General features: G+C 38.9%; 1 protein-coding gene across 1 annotated transcript; it reads left to right on the top strand.

Moving 5' to 3' along the window:
- Positions 1-6: 6 nt before the first annotated feature.
- Positions 7-12,890, top strand: LOC118337047 (tandem C2 domains nuclear protein). Its single transcript, XM_035673863.1, has 12 exons — positions 7-686; positions 1,675-1,749; positions 1,836-2,039; positions 2,758-2,928; positions 3,230-3,309; positions 5,567-5,636; positions 6,322-6,422; positions 7,177-7,293; positions 7,559-7,750; positions 10,807-10,921; positions 11,022-11,221; positions 11,619-12,890. The coding sequence occupies exons 2-12, from the start codon at positions 1,683-1,685 to the stop codon at positions 11,727-11,729; spliced, it is 1,428 nt and encodes a 475-aa protein (XP_035529756.1). The 5' UTR covers positions 7-686; positions 1,675-1,682; the 3' UTR covers positions 11,730-12,890.
- Positions 12,891-14,774: the final 1,884 nt, after the last annotated feature.

The following is a 14,774-nucleotide window of genomic DNA, read 5'->3' as shown; positions in this document are numbered from 1 at the left end:
TGGGTACTGTAACAACTTTGCAGATTTTATTATATTCTAAGCAGCTCATTTTTAGCACTACCAAACTGAGGCACTAGGGGAGCACTGTAATAACATATGGATCAATTAACACATGTTTGGGCTTCTATATTAACAAATGGGACTATAATAGATGGCAATCTTTGGGGGCAATACAGCAGATTTGGAGGAATTGGGTGCACACATTTTTGGGGCACCCTACCAGTTTTTGACATTGAGCACTACAATTCAGGATTATATTATCAGGTAACTAATTTTGGGGTATTTTGGCAAACTAATAAAATGTGGGAATATGACTTGGTTGGAGCTGTCAGTGAGTCCCGTAATTAATTAAATAAATAATGGCGTACTGTTCCTGTATGGTGGATTAATATTTGGACAGTGGTAAAAAAAAAAAAAAACACCCAAACAGAAAGTGGTGCTCTGTTCGGGGAAGGAAGCGCAAATACGCACTGAGTCAGTCCGGGAATTAGAGAGTCAGAAAAGGGGGGAGGAGGGTGAAGGAGAGAAAGAGAAAGAGAGAGTGAGAGAGAGAGAGAGAGAGAGCTGTAACTAAAGTAGACACCACAAACCTGAGCTTACTGGCATTTCCCTCCTCCGGCCCATGAGGGTGAACTGCACCGCTGGATGCACAAAGTTTATCCTCTTTCACTGAAAACATCTCATAGGTAAGTTTCCATGTTTGCTGGTTTTTGTAATTCCAGGTAATAGTTGATTAATTGCTGTGTAATGTTTATGTAGCAAGGTGACACCGACGCAAATTCCTCCATACGCCCGCAGCACAGCGCGCTGTTTGTGGAGTAGTTGGTTCCGGGCTGATGAAATGATTTATGCGCTTCACTTTGTGATTGCAGCTGAGTGTTAATCGATCCTCCAGGAGGTCCACAAACTCACTGAAAGTGTACTCATTTCTTCTTTTTGTCATAATTTAGCAGCCATGAGAGTGAAATTAGGGGTTTGAGATTATATTATATTATATATTATAAAATAATTGCAATAATCTGCAGGGAAATAATTCGGGGATTATAATTTTGGGGTCATTGCACCGATTTTGGAGGAGTTGGGCGCATTTGGGCATTACATCAAATCACAAACTTTGGGATTTATGGTAACAATAATACATTTTAAGATTATATGTTTTTGCAAAGCAAATTGTGCCAGTGTCGATGCATTACATCACATTTTTGGATCACACATCTTGGGGCTCTTTACCAAATTTGGGGTTCACTCTCGCTTTGGGGTTTGGGATAAACGGAACATATCTATCTATCAATCTATCAATCTATATAATTGTGGGATTATATCAACAAATCTGGGAATCTTGGGACCATAACAATTGACACATTTTCCCCCAAATTGGAAAAAAAATGTTGGGGTGCAAAACCAAACATTGTTTTTTGTGGAATTAAAATTTGGGATCACAACACGGTATCTGGGCACTATGCCAAAGTTTGGGATTGATAGGGCTGCACTATAACAAGAATTTTATTTTAATTAATGCCAAACCTGGTGGGCACAATAACAAATTTGGGTATTTGGAGTGTTATCACCTTCTGATTAGGTCCCCAGAAAGGCTTGTTCCAGGCCTGGTGGTATCACTGTTTACTGTTTAAACTATAACTTCCACTTAGTCTCTTAACATTGAAATATTTCCAGTTGCAGCCATGGAGTGCCTCAAAGACTGCTGCAAGACATTCATGAAGAAGAAAGGAAAGGAGCAGGAGACCCAAGGTAAACTGATGTCTTGCACAGCTGCGTATCAGACAGCTTTGACAGAGTGTTTTGTTTCTGATTGAGTGATTTCTTCTGCTTTCAAGTGATCACACTGAAGATGCCTCCGAACAAGGCAGCAGCATTAGGACGGGAGCTAGATGAAGGGAAAAGGGGGGTCACAGAAGATTACCTACTATCCAAGCTGCCCCCGGATGGCAGAGAGGTGCCGTTTGTCCTGCCGACCTTCAAGGCCTCTTACATCCAACCCAGAGGCTCCCGATACCCCAATTTGCAGTCTGGGCTTCAGAGTATGTACCTAATGAAGAATGACATCAGCTGGCTGTTCTCCCTTTGTTTGCACTGGAAGATGCTCAGTATCTTGAGGGACTAAAGTCATTTACACTGTCATGTGCAAATGAACTCCAACAATGTATTAATCTGCTGTTAGTGTTGATTTAAAGGTTGGGTTGGTAAATAATGCCAGTCCCATCATCACAGTGTCTCTAACCACACTATATACACAACATGTAATTGATATCTGAACTTTTAGTTGTCTATTAGTTTGACGAGACAAAGGTTTGATTGGTCTTGGGCGATATATTTTGACTGCAACAGCGTCTCCATCAGGTCATTTTACAGTTGAAGAATTTTGGCTTTTTTAGAGCTTGAAATTATGACACACTTTATAATAGGTCAGTCAGCCCAGAGATAGAGTTTAACTAGGGTGGAATAACACATGTAATCTCGCCTCAATATAGGGTTAGGTCGACTGACACATATTACTCCACCCTAACAAGCTCAACCCTCACTGTGGACTCACAGAGCCAATTGCATCATGTGTCTAAGTTTCATTAAAATCAGCTCAGAGGTTACCGAGGTACGGCCGGATATTTGATTACACAGGAGACAAGTACCAGGATATCCTGGTTCTTAATGAATAGCTGTGGTCCTTCAGTTTACTGACTGAAAAGAATAATTTGGTCAAATGGATGTAAGCTGACCTCCAACTCTGCTTTCTGTCTGCAGGTTCAGCCCGGTGCACGTATGCAGAGAGGAAAGCAGAGCTGCTGGGCTCCAGTCACTTCACCTACAGCCCCGAGTCCAGCTTCCATCAGGGTCAGATGGCGGAGTTCGTGTCACCCGGCTCGACACGCCGCAACACACTTAAGAACAAAAACGGCGGTCCCCAAAGTCCAGGTAGCAGACGCAGAAGTAAACCATATCAAAGATCTCTGACTGTATGCCAATCAGAAATCAATCATTTGTACATTTATATCTCACAATGTTTGGATTTCTTACTTTTGTATATGTTTAAGGTGCTAAAAAAGAAATTAGAAGTTTGTGTTACAGCCAAACACAGTGTGCATATTCATTATTATGTAACACCTATTCAACAGTTTGCCCCAATTTTCAGTTTATCTGCAGTTGTAGAGACATAAGTGTTGTAAATAAAGGGATAAGAAATAATCTATGTATCTGTTTGATGTTTTGGCTCTAGGTTGGATTCTGAAGCCGGCCGTCGAGCAGCGACTGAGCAGCTCCATGTTTGATCTGTCCAGCTCTACGAATCACATGCAGGTGAGATCGCTCTCTATCTAATCTGTATTCACACATCGTTTCTCACCCTGTGTCAACCTTGACTAAATATAGTTTTACAGTTTCCACTATCCTCAGCAGCATAGTGCAACATTGCAAAGTCTCACAGGCTGGTATTTTAATTTAAGGGGGTAAAGTGAGGTGGTCATTATATCCTGAAGAGTTTATTATAAGGAGCAGGTGAGCTGCTGGATGGGTGCAGCTAATCTACACTGTTAAACTTAACTGTGTTTAAAAGTCTCAAAAACATACTTGCCATTCAGATATCATGTTTACTGACAGCAGAAATATTTCAGAAATTGTGCCACTTCTGATAAAACAACACATTCTACAAATATGGAGGCACTGGAAAAAAAATATACACGATTTCACTCATAGTACGTAAAAAAAAAAGTTAAACAGGTTCCCCATGCTAGCCTGGCTCTGTCCAAATGTAACAAAATCTGAATACTAGCATCTCTAAAGCTCCCTATTAAACATATTATATCTCATTTGTTAAAAAAAACAACAACAAAGTGTAAAAATGACATGTTGTGGTTTTACCGTGGGTTATATATCTGACTATTTCCTGGAGACCTTCCAGACCGTCTCCACTAATACTCCAGCACTAAATTCTTTGTAAAAACACAATTTCTCATTTTGACACCTTTTGTTTTTTGTATGTCTTGAACAAATGAGATATAATTTGTTCATTTGTGAGCCTTGGAGGCGGATTTTGTTACCTTTGGACAGAGCCAGGCTAGCTGTTTCCCCCCTGTTTCCAGTCTTTATGCCAGGCTAAGCTAACCAGCTGCTGGCTGTTGCCCAATATTGAACAGAGATTTATGAGAGTGGTATTGATATTTTCAACTAATGCTAAGAAAATTAATACATTTATTTATCAAAATGTCCAACTATAAGTATAACTAAATAACTTAATTAAAAGTTTTTATTCAGTTGATTGAAAACAGGAAAACATTTATAAAAAAGCCTGTATATGTCTTTTTACACTCACTGTAATTATATATAACTTTAATAAACAGGAGAAGTGCCTCACTGAGATCTGTGTCTTGGCCATTTCACTCTATCTAGTCACACTTTACTAACTACTTTATGTCCAATTTGGGACGCCATATAACTTCTTTGCATCTTTAAAATAACAAAAAAGTCAAAACACCCTCAGAGATCATCTATTTATAATAGAAAGTTGATGATGGAGATAATCATGTGAGTCCTTTTGAAGTGGATCTAAAAGGTTTTATGGAACTTAATTTGAAAGTGATGATAAAGTTCAGCACTTACTCCTCCAGTCTGGCAGCCGTCCCTGAATGTATTTTTGTTTGCTATGTATGATTCAGCTGTAGATTGTCTGCGACTAAGTGGTATTTAATCACTAATACAATATGGTGGAAAACAATGAGCAATTTGGGGCGTATTTCTTTGTTCTGTTAAGGATGTGGTATAGTATACCTGTCAACTGCTCTTATAACTTAACACGAATAGCTGTGTTACAAACAATCGATTTAATGTCTCGCCCAAAACCTCAAAAAACATTACAGTATATCACATAAATGACAGAGCACTGTTTTGAATGTTGTGAATCAACACGGATACATTTACATTCACTTTCTGTTGATGTGTCTATTAGCCACAGCAACATGCAGTGGTTTTTTAAATTACGTTTCAGTTAGTTCAAATGTTTAGCCTGGCAACACTATGAGCAAACAGTAATAAAAGTAAGGCGCACCTTGGCAATATATCTAATAGCAGTAAACCAGAGTTTACTGAATGAAGATGTAAAATGAAAAGTGCAAGTAAAGCAATAAGAACCAGTGAGAGGTGGTGTTTTTAAAGTTAAAGAAGAGGATGTGAAGTGATTTTCATTGTCATTCCTACAATCTCAAAGCTACGTTGGTCAGTATCTCAACAACTGTCCCCAGATGATAAATCCTAATGACCTGAAATTCAGGTTCAAGCATTCATGGTCCTCAGAGGATGAACTGTAATATCTTTGATCCCCTGACAGTATTTTGGTTTATGACTGCATACCTGCCAAACTAATGACACTCTTATTAGCCTCAGCTGTACTTTGTGTTTAATGGGAATTGTTTAAGATACTGAACATGGTAAACATTATACCCGCACCTATGTACAGCCTCATAAAAGTGGCTGCTGACTGTTGTTAAATTATAAAGTTTATAGGATAATGAACCTTTCGTGCTCTTCTGACTATCTGTATGTGTTTTGGATTCGCCTGCAGCGCTTCGACTCCGTCTCCAGCGTCCTCAGCAGCACATCCTCCATGATAGGCTCCATCGAAAGCAGCCTGGGTAACTTAAACACAGATTTACCTCTATCTACAAGCATTTTCCCTTTTAAACTTCATGTTTGGGTGGAGCTCTGTCTACCACCGTCATCTTCTGGTGAAGAAAAAAAAAGAAAACACAAAGACCCAAGGGGTCATGACTTCAGTCTGATTACGATCACTCTGCATTGTGCAACCATGAAAGGGCAGACATAGTAATCACTTCCAAATGTTTTCACTACAGTCCACAATTGAGCTTCAGAGATAAGCCTTCTTACATAAAGATTGTATTATTCCATGAAGAGAGGCTGCTTTGTTATAATAAGAGATAAATTATTTGTATAAAGATAAAGTTGTTTTTCCTTTTGGTTGCTGTTTTTTCTTTCAATTGCAACTTATGTTACAACTTTTTCAATTAAGTCATGAACTGCCATGACAAATGGCCACCTCTATTAATTTTGCTTTTTTTATACTATGCAACAATAATGCTGTGTTTTGTGAGGACCATGAATACTGTTGTATTCATAAACAATCCAGAAAGATGAAATCTTAGATTATACATTAAATTTGGTACAAAAGCGTATACATTTCCATCTATATCAGCTTTTAACATTCAAACAAAAACTTAATATAGCTCATATCTAAATTATAACATTACATCTAATAATTTGTTCCTGTTGCGCTGCTTTCGTCTCATTCAAATGTTACAGACTCCATCAACCTGTCTGGGGACGAGCGCGAGTTGGGGAAGGTGTGCGTCCGAGTGAGCTACCAGGAGGCTGTGGAGCAGGTGTGGATCACTCTGGTCCAGGTAAGGTTACATGCTGCGAGGAAAAAGGGCAGCATGAGGACACAAAAAGCTCCATTGTGCTCTTCTACAGCATTTGTCAATGGACCCTCTGTGTGTCCAGAACACAGGTCTCTATTAGCTCCTCTCAGTGCTCTATTAACTTTGGCTCAGACACTCAGGCAGGAAAAGGTTATTTTTTTTTAAGGAACAGAACTGTCCCCATTGATGCTAAAGCACAGTGATACGTGCATCTGAGGAAGAGTGCATTCACGCAAAAGGCGACACCCACTGTGTGTGTGCTAAATATTTGTTTACAGTTTTAAGACTTTAAGAGACGTCTTCTCAAGGAACTGGGTCAAAAATAAAAAAGTGGGACCTCTTTCCCACCCAAGATTAAGGTTTTGGTTAGGGTTCATTTGGGTTTAGTGCAGCACTTGACCTATCCAGTGGGACTTTTGAACATTGAACAAATGCCCTTGTTGTGTGACATTATGTCAAATGTCTTTCCTGGAGCATTAATGAAGCATGTCCTGCATGAATAAAGGTTTTACAAAAGAAAAAGAGCACATCAAATGAAAGCAGCCTGTTGTTTCTGAAAATATTAAAAACAATAAAAATAATACTCACATAATTCTCATATCCACAGATTTGTATTTGTGTCCTTTTTGATAAGTAGAGCAGTTTGCCCCAAACCTGTTTGCTTAAGATCACTTGAGCCTATAAATAGATTTGACCTGCCCCGACTAAAATGTTCTTTTTCCTCTTTCGTTATCAGTGTTCAGACCTCAACGTTCCTCTGGATGGAGTGGAGCAACAAAAGATTGGATTTAAAGGGATCATCACCATCCCCAAACCGATACAGTTCAAGAGCTCGATTAAGGAGTACTGTCAGGTAATGCAGAGGACCGCTGTCTAAAAACAGATGAAATGCAGAAATTAAAGTTATTTTTATGTTTATGGTCACAAATAAAGTTGTAACTCAGGTTTTAAGAGAAGGTTTATGAATAAAAAGGTGGTTTTCATTTGGCTCTTTTCCTTTCTTCAGATGCTATGTACCTTTTTTTGAGGGAGAAAAACTTTGCAGCGTTGTTCCAGTTAGCATCAAATGGATTTATTGTTTCTGAATGACTTTATTGTCTGCTCCTTTTTCTCTTTAGGACGTGTCCTTCATGGAGACCTTTGTATTTGCGCTGCGTCTCCAGCAGTTGCGCTGCAGTGCTCTGGTGTTGCGGCTGCAAACACACAACCCCAGGAAACGTACGGCGGCGGAGTGCGTGCTCTCCCTACGACAGCTCGGTCCTCAGGAGACAGAGCACTGGCTCGACTTCAACCCTCCCTCCAAGTCCTCTGTGAGTGTTCCCTTGTTATGAGTCAGGCTTGTGGCACTGGAATCTGTTTTTGGTCTTAAGTCTGGTGTCCTGTTTTTGTTTCCATTACATTGTCTCTCACTGGTTTTTCAAATAGTAACACAGTTTAAGAACATTTAAAAGATCACAGATCACCAGGAATAACAATTATTATCTCAAACCAGACAAATCTCATGGAAGGGATTTTTTTATATATCATCAACCTTTAACCACTTTACCTCCAGGTCAGATTTCAGAATAATTCCATGTATTTATCCTTAAGAACGTCCTTAGATACAATTTTAACGGTTTTCCACTGCAAATAGTACCTCCTTCCATGTAGCTGGGAATCTTTGTCTATCTGTGTGAAACTTCTGTTTTCAACATTAGACTGGATGCAGTGCAAGATGTCCCGTGTTGCACAAGTGACGATTAGTAACTATTCTCTCTGACCAATCGGGGGTCTGCAGTGTTTTAACTCCACCTATCGACCCAGTTCTCTTGGAACCCCGACTGAGTTGATAACAAAAAGGGAGCAGGTAATATCCACAACTTCTGCCAATAGAAAACCAAGAAAAAAACGCTTCCTAGCAAGTTCAGTCGAGCCGAGTCGTTCCATGCAGTGAAAATAAGGCGTTACTTAATTAGAACAAAACCCAAAGTACAGAGGAGACTGACAGTAATACTCTCATCAGCAAAGTGATTACAATTCATCCTGAGGGGCATATGAATGTCTGTACCATGACAATCCAATAGTTATATCATAGAGATATTTTACCAAAACGACAAATGTGGACCTCACGAGACGCTAGAGGAAAACTCAGGGGATCATCAAAGTCCACATGGTTCATGTTCTGGGGACCATGAATGTTTGCACAGACTTTCATGGAAACCATCTTTGTTGACATATTTCAGTCTACACCAGAGTGGTGGACCAACTGACTGCCATCATGCGCCTATCATGGCTTAAAATACACACATAGTGGCTTTAAATTGCTTGGTATGGCCTTTTGTTTTACCCTGTTTAGTACAGATCTAGAAAATTTATTTTTGATATTAGATTATGGCAACATGGCAACTAAAGCTAAGAAAAGAAAGGCAGAGGGACAAATAGTGATTGACATTTGCTGAGTCACAAAGTTTGAGTCATCTAGTCCAAATAATCAGTGCTGAGTTTGGTATTCGATGTTCATACTGGCTGCTCACCAATGGACCTGATATAGTCTAAGTTGCAGCAATTAGCTGATACTGTTTTACCCACTCTCCAGCTGTTGTAGCCAAGAGGAAAAACCTGCAGTGTGTGAATATCCCAGACTTTTACAACTTATTCTCTGCCATTTCCTCTGTTGGCTGCTGTCTTTTATCACCCCTTTGTACATGCATGGCAAATAAGAACAAAGCACTGCGTGTGCCTTATAAAACTGTCCCTATGATGCATTGTACCCCACTGGCAATGGCCTTAACAGGGTAATATTGACGTTGAGTCAGACTTCATGTTGTTGCATAATCACAGGAATAAGAGAAAGGAGATTCATTATTGAGGGAAATTGGGAAACAGGCTTTTATTTCAGAGAAGAAACAAGAGTGCGGATTCTGGAAATGTAAGACACAGAAAGTAGGTCAAACCTCAAACCATTTCAACAACAGTGAGTGGTTTTGTTGATAAATGGGTGCATGTCTGGCCAGTGACAGTAAAATGTGAAGTGTTTCTGCACTTAAGGGATCAGACAGTGAATCATCATTAGGATGTCAGAGGGACAATTTGATACAGTCAGTGAATTTACCCATCTGGTGGACACAAAAGGCAAAAATTGTCCAAATCACTGTCCATCGGTAGAGGCTCTTAAAGATCAAGACGGCTGAATTTGTGAAAGGCTCGAACAAGAAAAAAATCAGCAACAATTTGAAAAGAAGCAGGACAGATGGCAGTCTAAAATGAATCATATAACAAGAGTCTACAGCCGTACTAATGGTATGCGTCAGTATGCTAACATGCTCACAATGATAATGCTAACAACATTTTTTAACACACCTCATACGTAACAGCTTGTTTAGCGTGTCAGCTTCCTTACATTTGCTTATTATAATTTTATAATGTATAAAATAATGCAGTTTACTGTTTCCCACTCTCACTTCACTATCAGTCATATCCTGAAATCTATAGAATGACCCAGTGTATTTTTCTTTTTTATTAATTTACAAAAGTCCCCAAATAAAAGAGCATGTTACTGGCTAAGTTAAGCAGGTATATTAGATTGTAATGTGCATATAATAATGGAAATACAAATGACTTTCCTTTGTTTTGGTATCAGCGTTATATATAGACCAATTGGTCGCCCTGCTCTCTAAATATCAGCTACAGAAAAACACATATCAGTGGACCACTAATCGAGAAGTTGCAGTAATTACCCCCCTTTTAAAGTCCAATGTAATATCTCAGACATCACTACCCCAAGTTGGACGAACATAGAAAAATTTGAAAAACACAAGCGCTGTATTTAAAGGTCAATATGTTGTAGTTTTAAAGTCACAAACTTAGCTTCAAAATGTAGCTTCAACTGACACCAAACAGCTGTCCTAACAGCTTACACTGATTGCTCTGAGAGAACGACGCTAAAAGGTAAAAATATCAAACTCTGAGAGACTCTAACTGCTACAGTGCTGGCCCAGTTTAGATGAAGCTTGATGGTGGTTGATCCTTCTTGGACATGTTTACTTGATGCTGGTAGTGTCTTTGGTGCTCAGTAGCCACTTAGAAGTCCAGAAAACAAAATTTCCTTTCTTAATCAGTGGATGCACAAAAATGTGATCTTCATTCATTACTGTAGCTGTAGGTTATTTTGTCAGGCTGCTTCCCTTTATAATCTTCTGACGTGTCTTTCAGGATGTTTTGCAGAGCCAGCACTATAACAAACATCCATAAAACTGTAAAATCTTTTTGAATTTGGATACATGATTGCATCCATTATCCATTATGAGAGAGAAATTCAAAGATTATTGCTCTAAAATTCACTATTAAATGTCTAAGTATTAAAATATAATTGATCATCCTCTTTCAGGTGTGTCACTCTGAGCTGCATCTCACCACCTGCTTTCAGCCAGTCAACGGACGCATCCAGCTCCAAGTCCTCGCCGCCCAAAACCTCCCAGCAGCCTCCTCACCACTCACCCAAGGTAGGTGTCACTGAAATGGTCTAGTGTGAACTCCAGTCCCGTGTGGCTCATGTGAGTAACCATACTGTTATTTCCACAACTTTCTCTCTCCCCTCTGAAGCATTTTTTGTCAAAGTGGAGATGCACCAGTTGGGGCGGGTGGTGATGAAGAAGAAGACCCGCGTGCTGAAGGCCTCGGGGGGCCAGTGTCAGTGGACGGAGACCTTCCACTTCCTCCTCTCTGCGTTAGATCATGCCTGCTCGCTGTCGGTCAAACTCTACAGCCGGAGCTCGGTCAGGAGGAAACAGTGTCTCGGACAAGTGAGTTGTTTTTCATAAAGAAATAATAACCCAGACTTTTCTTTTAATTATAATGTGCTAGAGCAATTTTTTAAATACATTTTTAGTATTTATTGTTGTAATATTTCACAGTATAGGCTTCACTTATAGTGGAGCTGTCATTACTACTGATATGATGAAGGAAACAGTTCCATTTAGTAATTGTTCCTGAGCTTTCAACACATTTTTTTGGTAAATGAATTCTTCATATGCCAGTTTTCTTCCGCTAATGCACCCAAAAGTATCTCATTATCTCAAGATGTTTTTCCTTCTCAAAACATAAAGTACTTCTTAAGTAAACTAAAGAAAAGGTTTGAATATGACTGGAGATTAAATGCAACAAGCTGAGGAATTATCGTCTTCCCAATGTTTCTAACAGGTTCAGCTGGGATTTGACAGCCCTGTCGGAGAGGCAGTGGAGCAGTGGAAGGACACCATGGCTCACCCAGAGAAAGTGGTGTCTGTGTGGCACAGGCTGAGCCCTGCTTAAACCTCCTAAATTCCTCCTTGCGCACTACAAGACGTGACGCTCCCATGCTGCAGGTACAGCAGTGCCTGCTTGCTTTTCCAGTTGGCCGGCCACAGTCCTGTACGCTGGCTGAGTCGACTCTGATGGACCAGACTGTAAACCACTGAACGTGGTCTGAATGCCCTGGGAGACCAGGTTTCCACAGAAACAGTTTAGGTGCTCGGTTGTAAATAGGGTTTTCGAACAAAGTACATAAGGTTCTGGAAAGTGTTTTTGTGTAAATAAAATTGAGTTTATTATATAGCATAGCTTTAAGCTGTATATAAAGCTGTCTTTTGTAAGTATATCAAGTCAAAACCTTGCCACTCTGTTTTAGTTGGAGAGAAAGTTTACAAGCAGAGTAAATAACCATGAAGTCAAACTTGCTGTATTAAAACTTAGCGTGTAATTAAGGTCCATCTTAAAGGATGAAGCTTGTGATATTCTATGTTTTTCTTGTCAAGAAACCAACCAGCCAACACTACATTTGTCTATTTCTCAATACTTTCCGACTTTCCTACCGTGGCGTAAAAGCTTCCTTAAACAGCGAGACACTGTAGTTTTTTTGGCAAACATTACTTAAACCTGTGATAACATGTTTTTTGGCCACTTGGGGGCAGCAGAAGCAAGTTGTGATCACAACATTTACATATCACCACTTTTTAAGTTGATATGATGAAGTTACAGCAAACAGTTGTGAACAAAAGTCCAATATTAACTCTCTTTTATTAACTTACTTTTAACTTTTTAGTCTCTACCAACTTGTTTGGGAACTATCTGGCTCTTAGCTGCTGAATGCGCTTCTATGTTCATCAGCTAGTTGCTAACTGTGTCTGAATGGAGCTCTATTGTACAGAGAAATGAGCAATATTAGGCTTTGGATACACAGACTTGTTGAATCAATTCACTGTTGGTTATGGTCTTTTCCTGGTATTTCTTGACAATAAGAAAAATATCTCTCTACTTATCCTTTAATTTCCTATAAGGTGAGATAGAAGTTTTTCCATTACCCTAATTTACCTATATAGGATATCATGTTACTGTACAATACAGCAGTATCAAACCTTAGCTGTACGCTTTTGATAGTGAAGCACTTTAATTTTTGTATGTATTTAATGTTTTAAAGTTAAGTGATTAAAAGTAGGTGTCATTTGGAAACGTCCAGTTTGTTTGTGTGTTTATTTAAAGAAAGAAGTGAAAAGAGTGTTAATGGAAAATAAAATGTTTGAGTATTAGTCTATAAGTGATATTTTGTTTCAGTAGAACGTAAAATAAGAAGAGGGTTACTTCAAGTTTTGGGGATTTTAAGTGAAATGTGATGGATAGTCTTTTTTTAATGTCTCATTTGTGCCACAAGAAGGAAAACATGGCAAGGTCTTCAGCATGTACTGTACATTGCACACATTACACACAGTCTGCAGCGCTTGTAAAATAGGTCAACAACCATAAACCACTGTGTCACTTTTTATTGAAGAGGCCACTGATTGAGAAATCTCAAGGCAAACAGCAGGATAATCTGCCACACAGTGTTTCTCCTCTTGACTCTGGAACATCCTGTTTTTTTCAATTTCACCCTTTATCACAAAGGCAATTTAACGTCACTACTGTACTGTATACGAGCAATTTCATTCTCATCCTCGACACTTGAGGAGCAACTATAGAAAAGGACATTTTGCTGTTTGTGGAAAAATCAAAACAATTTCTGTTCAGCTGCAGCACTTTGAAAAGTTGAGTTTCAAATTCAAATTAAATTTGTCTACTTTGTGAAAAATTTCAACATTACAAAGAAAAAACAAACTTATTCATCCTCATTGCAGGCAATGTGTGAAAGTTTGGAGATTTGTAACAATTTGTAATTTTCTAATGATCATTTTGAACATAAAATAACATTTTTGAGAAACAAATTTGTGCTATTTGGGAATAAAACCCTCATATTTATCACCCCAGAGGGAATCCTGTCTCCCTTTCAGTCTCATAAAGCATGAGATTGACCAGCGACATGCTCTGTGTAACCAGCTGTGGACGTGGACATTCAAACACACACCCAGCGAACAATAAATCTGTGGACCAAGAAAACAGAGTCTGGCGAGTGTTTGCATTTGTGCAAGTGTGTGACCAGGACAACCAAGTGCTCCACGTGAGCTGACCTGCGTCAGAGCCCTTCATATCCTGGCATGCCAAAACACCATCATCTTTTTTTTAAACGTTATTAATGTTTGATTTATGGTTAATGTTACACAGAGGGCATTCCAGACACACCTTACCCTGTGACTTGACTTTAACAGTCAGCTCAGAGTAGCATGTTTGACTCTGACTCAGGAAAGGTGCTTGAGACTCGGAAGCAGGATTCAGGGTTTTTTTGTTCCTCTGTATGTTTAACAGACTCTTTTCTTGACACTTTTTTGGCCGGTTGCTACATTGAGTCTGCTGCACATTCCATTTGTCTCATAACTGCATGCTTCTATGTGCAGGTTCCTTCACCTGGGAGACACAATGGAGAGTTTACAGGAGTCCTGCAGCAGAGGAGAGCTGTAAGATTCATGCCTCTCTCATCATACAAAAGACCCTTTTTTGATTTTCATTAAAAATAAAAGGGTTATATGGCATACGACCATCTAAACTTATTAAAACTCGCTGACAACCTGTTGGAAAAACCTCATAAGACCTTGAGGGAAAATAAAAACATATTTTCTTAAATCCTAAATGTAATTCCTGCAGGATTTTTGGTAATGTTTTTTCCAGCTATATTCTTAAAGAATTTGCATAATTTGTTCTCTCTAGCTGAAGAAGTGTTTTTGAGATAAAAGATTGTATGACAATATGTATTCAAACAGTCAAAACTATTAAAGGGATCATAGTGAGCTATAGATCATAACTCCATTACAAGACAAAATCACTATAAACTGTTGCTCTAAATGTCACAAAAAGTCATTATTAATCAAAATTATAAAATTATCAAAAAGGTTTTGAAATGTTAAAAGATACAGATGAAACCTGACCATCTGTGTATGCAAAGCCTGATGTATG

Source organism: Morone saxatilis, unplaced genomic scaffold (assembly GCF_004916995.1).
Source record: "Morone saxatilis isolate NCDOM2014 unplaced genomic scaffold, NCSU_SB_2.0 Contig3, whole genome shotgun sequence".
In the NCBI taxonomy this organism is placed as follows: Eukaryota; Metazoa; Chordata; class Actinopteri; family Moronidae; genus Morone; species Morone saxatilis.
Note: the sequence above shows the minus strand (reverse complement) of the source record. Positions and strands in the feature narration are given on the sequence as shown.

Bases quoted from the DNA above. Each gene is read 5' to 3' on its own strand.
- LOC118337047 (XM_035673863.1), top strand. From the start codon at position 1,683: ATGGAGTGCCTCAAAGACTGCTGCAAGACATTCATGAAGAAGAAAGGA. The intron at 2,929-3,229 runs GTAGCAGACGCA...TTTTGGCTCTAG, and splicing joins CGGCGGTCCCCAAAGTCCAG to GTTGGATTCTGAAGCCGGCC. The intron at 6,423-7,176 runs GTAAGGTTACAT...TTTCGTTATCAG, and splicing joins TGTGGATCACTCTGGTCCAG to TGTTCAGACCTCAACGTTCC.